The sequence below is a fragment of the Misgurnus anguillicaudatus genome, chromosome 3 (assembly GCF_027580225.2).
Source record: "Misgurnus anguillicaudatus chromosome 3, ASM2758022v2, whole genome shotgun sequence".
Taxonomy (NCBI): Eukaryota; Metazoa; Chordata; class Actinopteri; order Cypriniformes; family Cobitidae; genus Misgurnus; species Misgurnus anguillicaudatus.
Genome location: NC_073339.2, coordinates 22,709,155 through 22,730,626, shown reverse-complemented (window position 1 = coordinate 22,730,626; position 21,472 = coordinate 22,709,155). Strand labels below are relative to the sequence as shown.

At 39.2% G+C, this 21,472-nt stretch overlaps 1 protein-coding gene and 1 long non-coding RNA gene across 11 annotated transcripts in view; one reads left to right on the top strand and one right to left on the bottom strand.

The window, feature by feature from the left end:
- Positions 1-21,472, top strand: part of klf12a (Kruppel like factor 12a) — a 209,246-nt gene that overhangs the window by 104,126 nt on the left and 83,648 nt on the right. For 3 of the 7 annotated variants that reach the window (XM_055205167.2, XM_055205166.2, XM_073863162.1), the window contains one exon: positions 12,033-12,152. The exons of 3 other annotated variants lie outside the window; for them this stretch is intronic. In XM_055205167.2, coding sequence (XP_055061142.2) covers positions 12,033-12,152 — 120 coding nt within the window. Of the gene's footprint in view, positions 1-12,032; positions 12,153-14,389; positions 18,884-21,472 lie in introns of those variants that run through there. One more of the 7 variants, XM_055205163.2, reaches the window with a different exon arrangement.
- Positions 5,628-11,414, bottom strand: LOC129444466 (uncharacterized). Of its 4 annotated transcripts, none has more exons than XR_012367775.1 (8): positions 10,819-11,412; positions 10,550-10,715; positions 9,085-9,144; positions 8,868-8,948; positions 8,607-8,701; positions 8,410-8,496; positions 6,217-6,304; positions 5,628-6,070 (listed from the first exon to the last, which is right to left on the bottom strand). It is a non-coding gene; the product is annotated as an uncharacterized lncRNA (long non-coding RNA). The 4 variants fall into 4 exon arrangements; XR_008644441.2 differs by having other exon boundaries at positions 5,656-6,070; positions 8,648-8,701; positions 8,868-8,942; positions 10,819-11,414; XR_008644440.2 differs by having other exon boundaries at positions 5,664-6,070; positions 8,648-8,701; positions 10,819-11,406.

Sequence of the window (21,472 nt, the reverse complement as noted above, 5' to 3'; positions counted from 1 at the left end):
TTTTTCTCTCAAATATTCTATTTTTTTTCTCATGAAATGCTTCTTTGCTATCAGTGTGATAACTTTTTCTTTCAAATATTTTTTTTCTCTTAGATTATTTAATTTCTCGCATGTAATAAAGACACATATATCTCTCCATACAGCACTGGATATAGCCGAATAAACATGACTATGACTTTCCTTCATCGAGGTAAACGTTTCCCCCGGACGCCAGACGAACATCTAGGAGTGACTTGTATGCTTATGGTGTGTTTTCTTGTACATGTGTAATGAAATTCATTGTAATTATTGACTAAAAGCGCTGCTCTTTTCTACGGTATGGTGCTTTGGCACTGTTCGGTTGAGCTGGTGTTGCAGGAACTGTTACATGTGTGCAGTCGACATTGTTGAGGGTTTTATGCTGAGTATTTTCTTGTTGTTGACTAGCCTACGCTATGCCCATTTTTGATGCGCCGTTATTCAATATTTTTCCTGTCCTGCAGTAATGTTTTGATCTGATCTTTTGTCCCCACCACTTTTCAACACAAACTGACGCCCCTGCTGCTTAGTATTACCATGTCAGTGTATTGATTCATTATCCCTTCAAAGTTTGCAAGGACATTTAATAAATGTATAATTAATATTAAATAAAGTAAGCGTATTTAACTAAGACGTAGGCTATTTAATGAACTGAGCGTATTAATCTGTCAATACGAAACGCGACTTGGCCATTCTAATTAATGATCGGAAGAACGCGTATCGATCACAGTTACTGTAAAATATGCACGCATGTCCATTTAAACTCAATTTTGGTCAAATGTGGATTATATCATTACACTGGCAAGAATATGGTTACATGTAAATATGCCGTATGACAACGCTACATTCAACTGCTTTTGATATACAGTGTTTTTTTCACTTTCTGAAAAGTAACCGTTTTGGACATACGTGAGTTTCATGGGGCAGCGACGATATACAGTATATGTATATAGTAAAGGGGGCATAGATTGGGGCCACAATACATGGATTTGCCTTGGGCCCCCAAATCACTAAATCCGCCCCTGAGTGCGGTAAGTGACGAGCTAACTTACCTGATATCTGATGTCAGTCCAGTTTGCTGACATTTCTCGGCGTGAATGTTGATCTGCATGTAAATCCCTCATTTCAAGAGTTGAACCAACTTCATGTTGCCATGACACATGCGTCCTCACGCCCAGCATTGATTATGCGTCTCATTGATCATTTCCTGATAACTGCTTTAGTCTAGTTTGGACATTTCTCGTCGTTGATCTGCATATAAATCTCTCATTTTAAAGAGCTGAACCATAACTTTTGTTGTGATGACGCACAGAGCATTGTTTTAACTTCTTGTTCACACAGAGGGTTTTCTGTGTATCTTACTAGGTCCTCTTTCAGATTTACAGAACGTGTTTGCGTTCACACAGAAGCTTGTCTGGCAATTTTACAGGTATTTTCTGGGACCAAAGGTCTGTGTGAATGGGGTTAATGTAACACCTGTTGAAAACCTTTTTTAGCGAAAATCAGGAGACTTGGATTTCCTCGAGCAGTAGCCTTTATTGCAGATAGTGATGAGCGTAAGTCTTCCAATCAGAACATAGAGCCTGGGCGCTGCATTAACTAAGTCTGTTTTATAGTATATATGCATTACATTTAAAGCCATTCGAAGAGAGCAGTCCCTTTAGATGGAAACAATGTCATTAGATTACAACATTAACATGAAAGAAAGGTTACAGTAAGACAAGAACGGGCAGCTGTAAACGCATCACAGATCATCCCCCTTTGAGCATGTGAACATGATAGCCTCACTGAGACCACTTGTTCATCATAAAGATAAAAAAAGGTTCACACCTTTGCCCTAAGATTCAATTGTGAACAAAAGGTCACCAACTCACCCAATGAAACAAAGGTAGAAAAGCCAGTTATTAGTTTCAATTACCTTCCTTGTTTCTTTCATATTTAGGTGAACAGATACATATGCTAATAATTAATAAAACAAAAACAATGACTTAAAATTATATTTCAACACGCCAAAAGAAAGATATACAATCTGACCCATCTAAAAACATTTTACATTTTTCAGTATCTTGCCTAACATCTGTGCGGGTATCATAATAATGTGTTAAAGTGTGTTAAATTGTGAATCCTGATTGATAGACGCCAACAGCCTCATCCTTGTTGATCCCCTGGAAGGAGTCTGTATAGGGGAGCAGGTATAGTGGTATAAGTATAACTTACACTTGCCTGCAGGTACCACACACTTATCGTGTATATACAATTTGTAAATACACTAGTGTTTCTCGTTAGTTACAGTATACATCCCAGACAGCAAATTAGCTCTTACCGACGTTGGGGCGCATGTACTTGCCCGACATAAAGTCCCTCGGTGAGATGTATTATGGAGATCGGTAGCTAATAGGCAAGATATCGGGAAGATGGTGGCATTAGAATGATCGCCGACCGTGAGCCAACGTAAACCCGCCCTAATTATTATGACCTATATGCGGCGCGATCCGCTTCGCTCTCCCATTGAACACAGCTGATTTTCGGCTGCATCGCTGTAAACGTCACAGCATGCTTATAAAGCAGCTGTTCCAGTGTTAAAGGGAGCGAGGCGTTAGGATCCCACCGTTATATAATTGATTTGTTTAGGCCAGGGGTCTCCATGGTGCCAGCACATTCTATTAGTCTCAATTGTAATATTTATTTATTACATACATATGTTTTATATTAACTTGGCTTGGTTTACATATGTTAACATGTTAAACAATACTAAAACATATCAAAAAGTAAAATAAAATAAAATCAGTAAGTAAAACAAAAAAGTTTTGAGTAGAATAAATAAAAAAGTAGCCCTCCAGATTGTTTTATCCATATTGTTGTAGCCCTTGCTCACAATGTTGGAGACCCCTGCAGGCTAACTCGTTTCATATTGTGTATCAACAACAATCAACACTCAATAACAGTTTATGTTGTGTTAATCATAAAATTTCTTCCCTAACAATTTGACAAGAGCTAGTTGAGAAGTAGGCAACTAGCCCACTTGCATGCAAGACTCCGTCCGTTGCTGCGCAGTCTGCAGCCGCTTCCTTTTGAGTTGCCAGGTTTTATGACAAAAAAAAGTTTAAATTGAAAGTAAGTGATTGTTATGTGTAGGGTGTATTTCATACACAATATGACAACCTGGTAAATGTCAGTCTAACAGAAAAAAATGGATCAGTGATAGGGGTGGAACATGATTGATAGACGCCAACAGCCTCATCCTTGTTGATCCCCTGGAAGGAGTCTGTATAGGGGAGCAGGTATAGTGGTATAAGTATAACTTACACTTGCCTGCAGGTACCACACACTTATCGTGTATATACAATTTGTAAATACACTAGTGTTTCTCGTTAGTTACAGTATACATCCCAGACAGCAAATTAGCTCTTACCGACGTTGGGGCGCATGTTCTTGCCCGACATAAAGTGCCTCGGTGAGATGTCTTATGGAGATCGGTAGCTAATAGGCAAGATATCGGGAAGATGGTGGCATTAGAATGATCGCCGACCGTGAGCCAACGTAAACCCGCCCTAATTATTATGACCTATATGCGGCGCGATCCGCTTCGCTCTCCCATTGAACACAGCTGATTTTCGGCTGCATCGCTGTAAACGTCACAGCATGCTTATAAAGCAGCTGTTCCAGTGTTAAAGGGAGCGAGGCGTTAGGATCCCACCGTTATATAATTGATTTGTTTAGGCCAGGGGTCTCCATGGTGCCAGCACATTCTATTAGTCTCAATTGTAATATTTATTTATTACATACATATGTTTTATATTAACTTGGCTTGGTTTACATATGTTAACATGTTAAACAATACTAAAACATATCAAAAAGTAAAATAAAATAAAATCAGTAAGTAAAACAAAAAAGTTTTGAGTAGAATAAATAAAAAAGTAGCCCTCCAGATTGTTTTATCCATATTGTTGTAGCCCTTGCTCACAATGTTGGAGACCCCTGCAGGCTAACTCGTTTCATATTGTGTATCAACAACAATCAACACTCAATAACAGTTTATGTTGTGTTAATCATAAAATTTCTTCCCTAACAATTTGACAAGAGCTAGTTGAGAAGTAGGCAACTAGCCCACTTGCATGCAAGACTCCGTCCGTTGCTGCGCAGTCTGCAGCCGCTTCCTTTTGAGTTGCCAGGTTTTATGACAAAAAAAAGTTTAAATTGAAAGTAAGTGATTGTTATGTGTAGGGTGTATTTCATACACAATATGACAACCTGGTAAATGTCAGTCTAACAGAAAAAAATGGATCAGTGATAGGGGTGGAACAATACATGTATTCGTTTCGAACCGAATCGGTACGGGGGTCACGGTTCGGTGCATGAATTTAAACGGAGAATACAAGGTATGAAAATTAAAAAAAACTTGCGTGCAAAATAATTAATGTAATGCGGAACTACTGTTAGATCCGCGGGTTCTTTATGGACAGCTAATCTGCTGCTCCGCTTTAGCTCTGAAGCTCTGATTGGCGCCGATCATGCAGCCGAGCTCCGCCTATGTATGCGCTCTATCAGAGACCGTCTACATTCTGGCACTCTGCAGTTTTTTGTCAGGTTCATGGTCCAGTGAGTGAAATAGCAGCGACAGCGAGTATGGCAAATGGTGGTGAGCATCCGCCGGCCTCTTTAAGATCGCAAGTTTGGCAAAACTTCACTTTTCCAGTCAGTTACAGTAGTACAGGCGAGAGAGTGGTGGAAAAGACGAGGACTGTGCGTCGGCGTTGTTCAGCAGTTGTTAGGTATGTGAGTGGAAATACATCTAATCAGGGCTCTCAAGTCTCACGCATTCACCTTGACAAACACGCATTTCAGTCAGTTCAAATGCCACACTTTGTATTTCTCACGCTGAGAAGTAGGAGATAAATTGTCCTGCTATATACAACAGGCATACGCAGGGCAGTTCTGTCAAGTTCGGCTGCTTTCAGTTTTTTAAGTGTGCTAAACTTTACGCAGCGCCATCAGCGTCAGAGTACCGCGAGAAATCTTGCGGAGGAGGCTGATTTCAAATCGCTCTGGCGTTACTCTGACGTCATCCACTTGTCGTTTCTTGCAGCGCCTCGTGAAGTCGTACACACCTATTAATTCATCCTACAAGCCTATTTTTTGTTCTTTAGTACATTAATATGAAATAAGGCCAAAAATGTAATTTAAAAATGTATTTAGGTAACACTTGTAATACATTTGAAACCCTATTTGTATGAAAGATGAGTACAAGATTACTTAAAGTGGTATTTTTGTAATACGAGATAGTATGTTAAATGCATTTCAGTTCATATTCATGACATCTCAAAATAACACTGATAAGGACACCTATGTTTTTAAGATTAGCTTAAAAAAAAATGGCTTCTTCATTTTTGTTTTGCTTTTTTCCTCCATTGTACCGAAAGTGAATCGAACCGTGAAGCCTGAACCGAGGTACGAACCGAACCGGGACTTGTGTGTACCGTTCCACCCCTAATCAGTGAGTTTTCCAGGAGAAATAACAAAACAGAAGGGCATCTGGAATTTTTTTTTACTTTGTTTTTGCAAAGGCAGTTTCATTTATTTTAACACTCCACAAATTACACTTTGGGGTGGTTTCCCGGACAGGGATTATCTTAAACCGGGACTAGGCCTTAGTTTAATTCTGAAATATAACCAGTTTTAATAACATGTCTTAATAAAAACATTACTTGTGTGCATTTTGAAGCATCACAAAAGACACTGATGTATTTTATGATATGTCAGTGCAAGTTGTTTTCAGTTTGGACAGCTCTTACATTTATTTTAGTCTAGAACTAGTCTAATCCCTGTCCTTGAAACCGTCCCATAGCAAACTGCAACAAAAATAAGAAATTCCCTCCAGAATAAGTCATACTCCAGAATCAGTCCAATCAATTATTTCACTTAAGATGCTTGCTTGTCCCGCCTTTGCCGCCCCCATTCCTGTCTCTGCTCAGACAGCCGCAGCCAGTTTCTCACAGTCATCTTTATATCAGCCTCAGTGGAACTTTGTAGGCAGGATTTCTTAACACAGCACCTAAAAAATGTAATAATAAAGCAACAGAAAAAAATAAGACAGTACAAAAGTCTATATATCTTCGTGGATGGTTTCTAAAAAGACAATTCAGAAAAGTATTTTGCAAAAAATAAAATCATGTTGTGTCAACACATTGTAGGACTTACTCAGGAGTACCTGATGAATAGGCTGTGATTTAAGGAGAGCACATCCCTTCATCACTGGGTGTGTCTTGCTGCCAATCATCTTGTGGCACTAGGAAATACAGAAAAAGTCCCGTTACATAAAGAACAGCAACACCCAGGTCCAACTAACAGAGCTAAACAAGTGACCCCACAGCAGTGGTTCTCAAACTTTTTCTGTCATTTTTGTCATTCCCCATTTTATGTAGGACTGTGCTGTGTGTGCGCTGTCTCAGTGTTTTCTTGATCTGCATGCTAAACAGCTTATGTTCAGGAGAGCCCAGCCCTTCATATTCATCTTCCTGCTGCCAATTAAAGGAATAGTCTACTCATTTTCAATATTAAAATATGTTATTACCTTAACTAAGAATTGTTGATACATCCCTCTATCATCTGTGTGCGTGCACGTAAGCGCTGGAGCTAAATGCTATCGAAGCGTCGCAGCGCGCTCCAGCGCTTACGTGCACGCACACAGATGATAGAGGGATGTATCAACAATTCTTAGTTAAGGTAATAACATATTTTAATATTGAAAATGAGTAGACTATTCCTTTAACGGTTGTCACTATGAAATGATAAAATTAGATTGTGAAACTGCTAAACAGTATGTAGGCTTTTTGCTCTCAACCTTTTCAAGTGCGCTTACAGCCACAAGTTTAAAGACCCAATAGACCCATATACTGTTTGTACACAATGGTGACGTGGCAACGTATGCACGAGCAGTTTGGCAACGGGAGTATGGCAAGAATTAGCAGTGAAGTAACACAGACAGAGAAAGATATTTTAAAAAGTTGACTTATCAACTTTTTCAACACATCTACCAGATCCGTGTACTATAGTGGAGTGGATTGAAGATGTTAGAAGATGACCAAATATAAAGTGGCCAGATACATATGAAGAGTTTGGTTCCAAAACACAATAAATCCATTTTGACAAATTTCGGTAAAAACGTGTTTTCTATACCAAGAAAGTGACAAGATGAAAACCACTATTTTCTGTTACAAACTTTCACATAGCATCTTTAGGTTATAAAAACATAAAGAATTCAAATCCATAACTTGATTTTCAAAGATTATTATAAAAACTGATTGTTTTTTCCACAAAAAAGTTTTTATTCAAAATGCTATAAATCTATTGAATCAATAGCCTTTATAAATGTGCATTCATCTTTGCCATGTTTTTCATTTAGTTGACTAGTGGTATACACTAATAAAAAAAATAAACATTAATGGCATTGATCAAAACACTTACTTTGTCATATTAAGAACACAGTCATTGATGCGGTTATACTTGACGTTGTCGCTTAACGTTTTTCACAGCGATCAGCTGTAAAATGTTTTGGTCCTGCTCGATTTTCGTTGACTTTGAGTAAAATTAAGGAAAGTTTTTCATAAGATTCGCTGGGGTCAATGTGTTAGCATGACAGAGACTTGATGCTGTCGGCCCGGGCAAACAAGCACCCGTCTCCCGAGTGTCTCTTGCGTAAATTATTAGATGTTGATGGCTTACGTTTCTTTCCCGTCACAGAAAACCATCACAGGTTTATCAATGCTATTAAAGTATTATTTTGTTTTTGTTTGTTTGTTGATCACGAAGTACAAAGTAGATGAGGAAAACTAGAATCCTGTGTACTCAATCTGTGGAGCGGATTTATGGCATTCTGTAGAAAAGGAGGAGTGGCGTTTATTGCATTTTGGGAAAAAAGGGAGAAAAGTTTACAGAATAACACGGCGTATATTGGATTTTGCGTAAAATTAAGAATTTACTTTTTATTACTGACCTGATATAATACTGATTCTGTCAGTAACTCATTTTTTTCGAAAATGGCATTTATTGAGTTTTGGAACCAAACTCTTCATATATACGTATATTAGTATATTATATTAGTACAAACAAACGCAACAACCAGACATTTTGATGCTGGGAAACCGTTTTAATAAACTTTCTGAGTTGCTAACACGTTAGAACAACTGGCGAACAACAGTACGAAGAAGGTCCTCATTCACTGATGTAATCACTTAAATGGAAAAACACAAATGGCCCAGATCCAGCTTGATTTTAAAATCTGGCCCTAATTCATTTGCTATTGAATTATTCTGAAATGTATTCTTTTACTACCTCAGTATGATGTTCTGAGTAAAAAGTGCAGTATCATTCATTACATGTAAAATATCTTACTATCGTTAGTCCTCTGACGGAGCCCTGGAAGAGGGTGACGTGGGGGCTGCTGCAAAGCACACAGGCCTTCGTTATTATTTGGTGTCACTAGAAAATACAGAAAAACTAAATTATTGGAGTGAACAGTAAGTCAAGTTTATCACAATTAAATAAACTAATGTCAGTGGGCTGAGTAATTGCCACACATTACTACACACACTTGTCAGTGTTTTCATGGTCTGCGTTTTAAATGGCTTACAGTCAGGAAAGCCTTCAGTTCTCTGCGCCTCTTTCTGAATATTAACCGCAGTCTCTTGGAAAGACAGAAAACCTTGGTTTACTGATCACACTACTAATATAAACTCAAAAATCATATCTATGGAACATCAAACTATGGTATGTGCTGTGGACCTGTGGAGTACATTGTGTCTGCTTGAGTTTAGGGACCTGATGCATTTTTCTATATAGGGTACACTTACCTTCACTCTACAATGATGTGGGATGGGCTGGAGGAGTTAAACAAGGGGTGGGAGGGTTAGCCAGCTTTCTTCTTACTGACACTTCAAGAAGATTAAAAAAGGTTACAACAGAAAGATGATCAAAAAGGCACATCAACCATAAAATTTGCACCTTAGATATCTACATCTGATATTCGCTGTATGAGAAGTGCAGCATTATACACATAAAATGTCTTACTAGGCTTGCTCCTTTGATGGAAACTTGGGTGGGCTAGAGAAGGCTGCTTCCTTTTTGTCACTGTCATGGCCATTTAAAAACAAGGATTAAAATTCGAAAAATGTTTAAACACAAAGATTACAAATTCTTATCAGGCATAATAACAAGTATGAGACTAAAGTCACATGACTGCAGTGACGCAGCTGACGTACGACGTGGCTGATGTGTTATTAGGTGCGTCCCCGCTTTTGTTTTGGTGCGCCCGAGCTTCGTTTACAGTCTGAGGGAGACAAATGCTGTAAATGTGAAAAAAAATTCACAAACATATCTGAGGATAACACGCCATCTGAGTCACAAGACTTTAGTCAGACACATGCGCTACACAACAGACATGGAAGAGAAGACAATGCTGAATAAATTCGTCATTTTTGGACCAAGATGTATTTTGGATGCTTCAACACATTCTAACTGACCCATTGATGTCAAATGGCAACTTTGATGATGTTTTTATTATTTTTCTGGACATGGACAGTATACCGTGCATAGATTTTCAATGGAGGGTCAGAAAGCTCTCGGACTAAACATAAAACATCTTAAACTGTGTTCCGAAAATAAACTGAGGTCTTACGAGTTTGGAACGACATGAGGATGAGTCATTAATTACATTATTTTTCATTTTTGGGTGAACTATCCCTTTAATTTTCTAATGGACATATGGAAACTTAAAGGAACGCCGACTTTTGAGGGTTTTTAGCTCATTCACAGTAACCCCCAGAGTTAGATAAGTGCATACATACCCCTTTCATCTCTGTGCGTGCCATAACTCATTCTGACGCACCCACCGCTAGACTATCTGAGCATAAAGACTTAAAAAAAGTAAATGGCTCCAGCTAGCATGCTGCTCCCAATAAGTGACAAAATAACGGCAACATTTTCCTATTTATGTGTTGTGATTTGTTTAGTCACACCGTGTACAAACAACAAGGTCATGAAACAGCCATCTTTTAATACATACTGGGAACTATATTCTCAGAAGGTGAAGCACTTGCTACTTGGGCGGAGTAATTGCACAACTCTGACCGAACTCTCTGCTCCTCACCGGGGGTTTCTCAGGTGCTGCTAGCAAATCACTCCACACAAGTAGCCGTGCTTTGCCTTCTGAGAATATAGTTCCCTGTATGTATATGATTAATAGATGGCTGTGTCTCACATGACCTTGTTATTTGTACATGTTGTGACTATACAAATCACAACATATAAATAGGAAAAAGTTGGCATTATTTTGTCACTTATTGGGAGCAGCATGCTAGCTGGAGCCATTTACTTCAAGTCATTGTGCAAAGCTAAGCTAGCGGTGGGTGCGTCAGACAGAGTTACGGCACGCACAGAGATGAAAGGGGTATGTATGCACTTATCTAACTATGGGGATACAGTGAATAAGATAAAAAATATAAGCCTTTAAGGTCAAAATAGTTATTCAACTTGCCAGCTGTTATGTTGTTTCCAGCCATAGGTAGGAGGGTGTTTTGGAAGGTTTGTTGTGCGTTTTCTTCTTTTTCGCCAGTGATGTTTGTGGTGCATTTTGGGTGTCTGATGAAGGGCACGATGCAGGGGATGATGATGGTGTTGATGGTGATCTAAGTCACGATGGTCTGTAAATGAAAAGTTTTTACAAAGATTAGTTTTCATATTGATCACATCGAACATAGAAAGTACAATGAGTAACATCAGAACACCATAGCCCCCCACTCTTACTTGTCTCATGTAGTATTCAACAAGAGTATTGTTTCCATCCTTTAGATGGGTTGGGTGATGTCCTCTTGAAAAAACTTTGGAGTATTTTGTATGAGTCTTTATAGACCCTTTTAGTCTTTGTACACAATGATGATGTGGCAACGTATGCGCACACAGTTGACTCATCGACTTTTTCAACAAATCTACCAGATCCGTGTACTATAGTGGAGTGGATAGAAGACGTTAGCAGATGGCCAAACATAAAGTTGCCAGATACATATATACGTATATTAGTATATTATAAGTGCAACCAAACGCAACAACCAGACATTTTGATGCTGGGAACCCATTTTAATAAACTTTCTGAGTTGCTAACAGGTTAGAACCACTGGGGAACAACAATACTTCCGTGGCCGAAATGCGGTCTGGAGGCCACCAAGCCATGCCTTCATCATATTTACCTGAGTGAAAAAAACAGAAAAGACATATTTTATTTTGCTTAAATTGCAAAGGTTAATTAAAGGCTCTATTTTATGAATAGGTGTATGTCCAAAAACACTTACTTACTATCACTTTATTACTTCATAACCACTTTGTATGACTGTCTACAGTGGCTGTGCACTTGTACTAAACTAAGCTCTTTGATTGACAGGTCTTTTAACGTTACCATAAAAACGCACAACAAGAGCTGCCTTTAATTTTAAGCATGTCAGTTAGACAAAATCATTAAAAATGCACTTAGAGTGTAAGGGGTTGATATTATAAAATTACAGATGTCATTTTTGTGTAGACAAAAGACAGTCCGTCAATTTATGACCGTTTACCTGGCTGTTTACCGAACGATCCCCTCACGTCTAAAATACTGTCTAAAATAACTCACTGAAAAATATTGAATACGCGAACATATTAATAATAACTAACCAGGGGTTTTGGGAAACGCACCCCAAGTCAACAGTTATAACAACAAACCAAGTTTAAAAACATGTAACGTTGCCTCCAACGCCAATTTCTGTCATTCGTTTATCGAAAACATTTCCACAATTATATTTAATCAACATACCTTCGCGCTTACACTGTCGGCTTGATGTGGTCCAACAACTGCGTAGATCTAGTGAAGAAAAAAAACGCGATCGGCAAAAAGGTTGCTCACGGTTCCTCAGCCGATCTCCGGAGAGTAATGGGCTGCAGACTCATCGCGCCGATCGTTTACCCACCTACTTTTATTCTGTGTGCAGGGGAAAAACCCCAACCGACACTTTGCCGCTGGTGCCCTCCAATTGCCAACGTCGGTAAGACTGAACGTGCTGTCTGGGATACACCATATGTGCCTTTCATTAACTTACACTGGCCTACAGGTACCACACACTTATCATGTAAATACAATTTGTAAGTACAGTAGTGTTTGATATTAGTTATCATATATGTACACTATAAATACCTGTCATTTACCCTAACTTGCATGTAAATACTAAATGCTTATATTGTACATTTATTTGTAAGTACAGTTATGTTTCTCGTTAGTTACAGTACCTACACTATAAGTATGTATATGTTATTACCCAGTACTTACCTAGAGTTACATAATAACTACTAAGTATGTACTACTGGTAAGTACAGTAATGATACCAATTAATTACCATGTAGATACCTAAAAGTAAGTACCCCACATTTGTCGGTAAGTACAACTTATTTACCATTTATGTACAAGGTAAATACACGTACTGTAAAATAAAGTGCAACCAACAAATTTCTTAAGAGTCACCCTTACCTAAGTGTTTATACTATATATTTTACGGTAGTCTCTGCCGAAACACGGCAATGGAGAAGTGGTTGCTATAGTTACAAAACCTCACAGCATAAACAAATTAACGCACGCAGCTTTAAAAGACAGCAGATTTGTGTACAATGAAACGTCACAAATAAACAGACGGTAAAGTACTGCATATATGAAGCCTCAAAGTAATAAAAACTTGAAGCACTTTGGATTGCCTTATGATCAAACCAGTGTTCTCCTAAGAAATGCTCATCACTTTTCTCTAAGGGATTATTTAGATCGTTAGAAATGCGCGTTGGTACTTTTCTTAAAGGAACACGCCCAGATTTTGGGAATTTAGCTTATTCACCGTATCCCCCAGAGTTAGATAAGTCCATACATACCTTTCTCATCTCTGTGCGTGGTGTAACTCTGTCTGACGCATCCCCCGCTAGCCTAGCTTAGCACAATATCTGGAAGTGAATGGCTCCAGCTAGCAAACTGCTCCCAATAAGTGGCAAAATAACGCGAACATTTTCCTATTTATGTGTTGTGATTTGTATAGTCACACCATGTACAAATAACAAGGTCATATGAGACATAGCGATCTTTTAACAGAATACATACTGGGAACTATATTCTCAGAAGACAAAGCACTGCTACATGGGCGGAGTGATTTGCACAACTCTGACCAAACTCTCTGCTCCTCACCAGGGGCTTCACCAGGGGTGCTGCGAGAAAATCATTTCGCCCAAGTTGCAGCGCTTTGCCTCCTGAGAATATAGTTCTCAGTATATATACTGTTAAAAGATGGCTGAGTCTCATATCACCTTTTTATTTGTACACAATGTGACTATACAAATCACAACACATAAATAGGAAAATGTTCGCGTTATTTTGTCACTTATTGGGAGCAGTTTGCTAGCTGGAGCCATTCACTTCCAGACTTTGTGCTAAGCTAAGCAAAATCTGGGCGGGTTAAAATCAGCTATTGCGTGTGACATTAGGGGACCTGTTATAGTCCCTTAAAGGAATAGTCTACTCATTTTCAATATTGAACTATGTTGTTGCCTTGACTAGGAATTGTTGATACATCCCTCTATCATCTGTGTGCCTGCAACACTTCGATGGCATTTAGCTTAGCCCCATTCATTCAATGGTACCAATCAGAGATAAAGTTAGAAGTGACCAAACACATCAACGTTTTTCCTATTTAAGACGAGTAGTTATACGACCAAGTTTGGTGGTACAAAATAAAACTCGCCTGAAAAGTCCGCTCCCCTTCTCCCTCTCATAATGGGAGAGGGAGGGTGTTACTGCGCCGAGTCGAAGTACTCCCAAAAGTGCCACCACGCCATAAAACACAGTTCCTCTTCCAAATCTACTTAGAAAAGCGCTACGTTTTATTTTGTACCACCAAACTTGCTCGTATAACTACTCGTCTTAAATAGGAAAAACGTTGATGTGTTTGGTCACTTCTAACTTTATCTCTGTTTGATACCATTGAATGAATGGGGCTAAGCTAAATGCTATCGAAGTTGTTGCAGCGCGCTCCGGCGCTTACGTGCACGCACACAGATGATAGAGGGATGTATCAACTCTTCTTAGTTAAGGTAATAACATAGTTTAATGTTGAAAATGAGTAGACTATTCCTTTAAGTTTTTAAGGTAAAATGGGTACTAAGGACTTTGTTGCAATGCATATCATAACTTAAGGTAATACTTTAACACTTAAGGGTAAATATTTATTGACAGCCTTTGGGGATAATCACACCAAACACGTTTTAAATGCTTGGAAATGTTTTTTTTTTTTTTTTGGTCAGCTGTCTTGTCAATCAAATATTGAATATTGAAGTGTTAGTGCTCTTTTGCTATTAACTGTCATATAAGCAGAAACTTTAATAAGGTAAGAGGTGCACAAACATGCAGAAGGCGAGTAAGTGCAGTCTGGTTGTTCCAAATTACTGCAAACTTCTGTCACCATAACGTAACACCATAGAAAATCATTCAAAGGCGCCTGCAACTCCCATAAACACGTTTGATGTGATCGGCCCCTTATAGTTCCCTAAGTGAATACTTAGATTTTTTCTTGCAATCCATTTTTTATTTTATCTAAGGGATTTCTTAGCTTAAGGACTTTCATGCAACCGGGCACTGAAGTATTCCAGAATAGAACATTTAAATAAATTACATTTGTTTTTCCCTGTTAATAGTGTAATACAATTCTGAAAAAATATATATTGTCATGGTGGTTTAAATTTTTTTGTTTAAGCTCTTTCAAGTGGTGATGATTCAACTTTATATTCATTTTTGAGAGCAGTATGCGATGCTATTGTGTGAAGAAGTCACATTAGAGAAATCAGAGATGGGACCAAGTCACACATGTGCAAGTCTCAAGTAAGTCTCAAGTCTGAACCTTCAAGTCTCAAGTAAGTCCCAAGTATTTTTTTCTTGGGCAAGTCAAGTCAAGTCGAGTCACAGGCTATGTCAAGTCAAGTCCTGTAGTAGGTCAAGTCATGTCCAAGTTAAGTCACCTTATTATTGTAATTTTACCTGCAGAATCTGATCTTAATAAAGTGAAAAGACAAGATATACAGCAAGTAATTATCAGTAAATTACAATAATTTGGATTTGCATTGTAAATACTCATGTTCAGTAAAATACATCATGGAATCAAAAAAAATTGTAATTTCTTCCATTCACGCGCGTACATTTGAAATAACGAACTTGAGCGTGCAAAAAAAACATGCAGTATGTGAACCGCCCCAACATTGTAGAATCCAGTCATTTTTCTGTGTGTGTGTTCAGGTGGCAAACTTAGAAAAAGTAGCCAAGTTTTGTACCGCTCAGATCAAGGGAAGTATTTTTTAAAAATAAATCAAAATTATGTTGCCCACATTTGTCCCCAACACAGTATGATGAGGGTTATTGGAGGTTGTCGTCTGGCTGCCTGTGATTTTAATGTTGCATGTCTTGCAACGCACTGTTCGTCTTTTGCCATCTTGTTGAAGCCGAAAGCGATGACCCTCGGTACCCCTCCGGCTGACTTGTTGATATTTGATCCAGCTGGATCAACTTTATTTTTTTTAAATAATTTATATATTTTATATTCAAACTGAAAACATGATGTGATTAACACTCAAGTCATTCAAGTCATCGTGTCTTAAGTCAAGTCAAGTCCTGAATCTTTAACTTCCAAGTCCGAGTCAAGTCTCAAGTATTTTATATTTTGTCAAGTCAAGTCACAAGTCACAAAAATAGTCGACTCGAGTCCAAGTCACCAAGTCACAAGTCCTCATGTCTGATATATATATGTCAGTGTTGGATTAATTTTTCTACATTTTTTTTTATTTCTTTGGTTCTTTGGATTTTTTTTTGTCATTTTGATCGGCACATGTATATATTCTTCACTGTGGAGAACTCTTTTGGCTCTCTAAATAATTTCCACCTTATACAAAAGAGCTTCTGCGGGTGCCCCATCATTTTTACAATCCCTCACGAACTCACATTGTTTCTCAGAAAGCGAGCTGGTAGGCTTGACTCCATCACATTTTGTGGCAGCGGTGGGATGGTGAGTCGCAAGACTGCGCCAAGAGGTAAAAAAACCGAGGGTGGGTTACGGTCCCAAGTGAAGGCAGTATCAGGTAAGCAGGAGGCCTGGAATTCAGCTGATCCTACAAAGGGTGAGGAAGGAGCGACAAGTCTTCCCAGAGGCTCCTCCAGGCCCAGTCCACCATCAGTGGGGGAGGGAATGGTCTCCCTAATGCGCAGTTTCCTTGACACGCAAGAACAGAAAGAGGAGCGCTATTTGCGGGAGGCCTTGGTGAGTCTATTTTGCAGGCGATTCGTTCAGATGAGACCTCGTCGGATGCAGATAGCTTACGAATGGAGCTACCAACACTGCCCGGGAAGAGATTCAAGGGGCACAGACCAATCGACGATCCAGACTCTCCAAGCAGTCCAGCACCGATGCAAAGGGCTGACCCAAAGATGCCAAGCTTCCAGCAGGGGGAAGATATTGAGAATTATCTTCGCCGATTCGAATGTCTGGCCGAAACCTGGAGGTGGCCCGAGGTCCTCGTAATCAATCACTTAACTCATTCACCGCCAGCCTTTTTGAGAAAAGTTGCCCACCTGCATTTTTGTGATTTTAACAAAATTTTCACAAAATTCCTTGCAGGAAAAATCATTTTCTATAAATATATAAACATACAAATTATATTAAATTAAAGAACACACCCTCTGCTTTCAAACAAACAATAAACAAACAAACAAACAAACAAAATGGGGAAAAAACGTTTCATTATATATTTACTTTTTCTACTTAATTTAACCCCTGAAATATGGATATTTCTCTTCAAAAATACAACATTTTGAGCAAAAAGCTTAAAAAATTGCGTTTTTGTAAAGGAATTTATGTTAGAGATCAGACTTAGAATGACTATCAAACATAAAGGCCGTTAAAATAACCATCAAATCTTTTTAACTTCCGTTTTTGATAAATTCGATTTGGGCCATCTGGTGGATAAAAGCGGTATTACACTTTCACTTTGAAATTCGTCCAAAAAGGCATATTTATTAGTTAAATATGAACTCATAAATGACGAGATAACTCGTCAATGGCGGTGAATGAGTTAAAGGTACTGTACGCGGTGGTTTTCATAATTATAGATCTGAAAGGGGTTCGGCTGAACCATCTGACAACACCCAGGGTCCATGAAGTCAATGACTAAATACTTGATTTGTTTTTACTGTCAGCAGCCAGGCCACAAAGCTGCGGTGTGTCCCACTCGGAAAGCAAAACTTACAGAGTTTTGTTATGTTCTTAGAGAAGAGGATTGTGATTTTGACTCAGTGGGGGAGGGTCAGAATGTACATGATGTGACTGTCAATGGACTTGCAATGAAAGCACTCTTGGACACTGGAATTTCCTATCAACGTTAAAAGCATGCTATTTAAATTCTGTCAATTATGAGAACACTACTGCTGTTCAGTGTGTGCATGGGAATGTAAGGCATTATACCAGAGCTGAGATAATGGGGGAGGTAGAGGAAATGTATTTGCTTAATGTTGCCATAGTTTAACATTTACTAGCAGATATGATTCTGGGAAGAGACTTACTAGTGCTATTTGAACTTTTGCAACCACCCATCAAGAACTCAGTTAATTCTGTTACCACTGCCCCTATTAATGTGTCATGTCCTGCAATTACTAGGGCTCCAGTCAGGGCAGGTCTACAGCCACTGCCAGTCTTACACAATAGTCTGTTGCAGGGTGGGACTAAAGGCCCTAGAAAGTCACAACAGCAAAATGAAAAGTACCTGGGTACCCTAGCTTCAGAGTCCTCTGTGGAGGGGCTGGAAGTTAATGCTGGAAGGTCCCAGGGAACAACTTCAAGGGGAAGATAAATCCTTAAAACCCTTATTTGTTAAAGCTGAATGTGGGAAACCTCCAAATCTGTGTGATGAAAAGTATGTGGTGTTGAATGGAGTGTTATATTTGCAAAGTGGTGATGTTACCTGTTTAATTGTATCATCTTGTTGTCATCCTCTTGTTCTACACCTTGCACATACTGTTCCATGGGCAGTTCACCTTGGTCAACAGAAACCGTATGCTCGCATTCACTCACGGTTTTATTGGCCAACACTTTACACTGTTGCTTCACTGATGCAACTTCACGTTGCGACTGATGGGGCAGCTGAACAAGCAGTTGGGCATCACAGCCATCCGCACAACTCCCTACCATCCGCAGACAGACAGCCTGATGGAGAGGTTTAACCAAACCCTCAAGAACATGCTGCGGAGGTTTGTTGCAGACACAGGACAAGACTTTGCTTAACGAGAGGTACCCCCAGGCATCCACGGGATTCTCACCGTTCAAGCTCCTTTATGGATGGCAGGTACAGGGAGGATAAAGGCATTATACAGTAAATAATAGAGATGCAAGATCGTCTGGAGCAGTACAGAGAACAAGCCAGAGAGAACCTACAAGAAAATCAACAGGCACAGATAAGATGGTATGACCAAACACAGACAACGGCCAGACAACGACAGTTTCAACCGGGTCAGAAGGTATTACTTTTATTACCAACTCCAAAAAGCAAGCTGCTGGCTAAATGGCAAGGACCATATGCTGTGATCCGCAAGATGGGGCCAGTAACTTATGAAGTTCATCATCCGGACAAGGGCAAGACCAGGCAGACTTACCACATGAACCTGTTAAGAGAGTGGAAGGAGCCACCTAGTAAAGGAACAGGAATATCACTGTTGGTGAGGAAGATTGAGGTGGAAGAGGACGAGGAATCTGAGGACGCAAGGAAAAAGCCATCTGTGGTGAGTTTAGAGCACCTAGAAGATTCTAAGAGGGCAGAGCTGCAGCACCTCCTGAGCTAGTTTTTTTCCTGCTTTGTTCTGTTAAAGGTCGGGACCAGAGTATGTGAGCGGTGTGGAGTGGGAGCGGAGCGAGGAGTGGAGTGGCGTAATTTTGCCAGGAGGGAGGAGCGTTTTTTTTTTATGTCGGAGCGTTGTGATTTTCTCTCGCTCCGAAAACGCTCCACTATCGCTCAATTACGAGTCACGACTCGTCAGACTCCGGACCAAACCACTGTGAAAAAACGGAGGGGGACTTAAAATGTTTCTTAACATATTCAGCATTCGTTTGCATTTGTATTGTTGTCTTACTAGTACTTTCACAAACATTTATATACAGGGCTTATATGCGGGTAGATTTCGGCTGTGGCGGGTAAGACAGCCAATCCCACTAGCCACTTTGGCAGGTTGAATATAATTTTTTAATTGTAGTTTTCTTAAAAGTTATGCGAAATGATAAACAATACGCAATACTGCGACACTGGGGAACTACAACTCCCCACCACTCTGCACCAAGCGCAACACACAGAGACCGTTTGGCGCGCGCGCGATCAGCGGAGCGTTGCGGACCAAATGCGCCACCTTCCAGAGAGCGCGCGAGAGCTGATGGATTTGCGAATGCACAAGAGGACGCAGTCTGAGCGCATACACACTTCGGGAAATATAGAACAATTTCATGGAAGTGATTGAAGAGATATAAATTGCGTGCACCCTCTCAGGGCAAGAGTAGAGAGAAATTCAGGGCATTTGCTTGGCACCTGACACTCTGAAAAAATATGTTCAACCAGCCAGCATTTGTTTTGTTCAGATTCAGAATATTTCTAGTATTAATATAAAAGTTGTCTTAAAGTGCAGGCAGTAGACTATCTATATTTTTTCGTTTAGCTATTTGTCTAAATTAATATTTTAGTTTGTGATTTATTTCTTTTATTTAATGTAATGTTTTTCGTTTGATAATTTATTTTATATGAGGTTTTTCATATTTCAAGACATTTTTTTGTTTTGCTTTGTTTAAAAGTGAGCTAAATTAGGTATGTGACAAAAAATATAAATACTAGAAAATTCATATATAATTATAACCATATGATAGATAATAAGAAGAACTTTAACATGGTTTTTAAATTATTAAAATCGGATAATTATTAAGAAAGTTATGGAATTTTTTAACTCGAAAATTAGGGGGCATTTTTGTACCCAATTAAAACGATAAAACTATGAAAAACTGTGACCTCTTCCGCTTGACCAAACACTTTAAAATATCATAACTTTCTCATTTCTTGGTCTATTTGCATAATTCAAACACCACAGTGTATGTAATTAAAAGCCCAACAAGATTTCATTGTTTCTTTAATATTTCTTAATTGAATAATAATGCTGGCGAGCAATTTAAATGGTCAGATATTATTAATACGTTAATTGATGATTATGTTATTTATCATTAATAATTCAATAAATGCATGCATGTTGCATGCATGTATTTATTTATATGTTTGACAAAATTATGCCAATAATGTAATCTAGAGATTCTAATCCTTCGTTCTGTATGATTACTTTGAAAAATAATGCACGGATTGATGAAAACGGAGAAGTTTTGGAAGCCAATATGATTGAATGGGCGATTCTGCTTTTGACAACAACGTCACTTGCGGATCCTAAAAAATCACATGCGAATGTTACAATCAATCCCAAACGTCACCTTATTCAAGTTAAATGTATATTCTATCAAAAGTATTTGGTTTGAAACAAAAAATACTCGCCTTCATAGAGGATTTCATTTCAATGCCAAACATGAGAGAAATTTTGCTTCGCTTATAACTTTCTGTAATGACTTGTAAGAGACGGAAGCAAACGCAGGTGAAAAATATAACAATGTTTATTAAATATAAACAAAGAGAGAGTATTCAGTGTCAATGCGGAAGTAATCCAGTCCGGTGTTGTTGAAGGCAATGGTGACGATGACTACGGTGGAAGTTGGTGCTTTGAGTGCGACGTTGGTGGAGTGGTGAACAGTGGTGAAATCCAAGCTGACACGGAACATCCACACGAAGACGACGACGACAATACACATCCAAACTGAAACACGTAATCCAATGCACACGGAACAACCAAGCAACACGGAGACTGAGCAAACAATAGAATCTGGCAGGGAACAGAAAGTCAGGTGAGTATTTATGGAGATGATGTAATGATGAACAGCTGGAGCGAGACAATCAACACACAGGTGAAAGGGATTGCTCTAACGAGCACATGCCAGGGTAAGTGAACAACACACACACACAAACATGACACGGAGGAAAACAATGGATTTTTCTACCGTGACAGTACCCCCTCCCCTAGGAACGCCCCTCGGCGTTCCCAGCCTGCTTTACCTGTTGATTGAATTCATCAATAAGGCGGTGATCCAGTATGTCCCGAGCAGGAACCCACCTTCTCTCCTCCGGACCGTAACCTTCCCAATCCACCAAATACTGAAATCCGCGTCCCCTCCGTCTGGAGTCCAGAATACGGTTAACCGAATAAGTGGTCTCCCCATTAACGATACGAGGCGGAGGG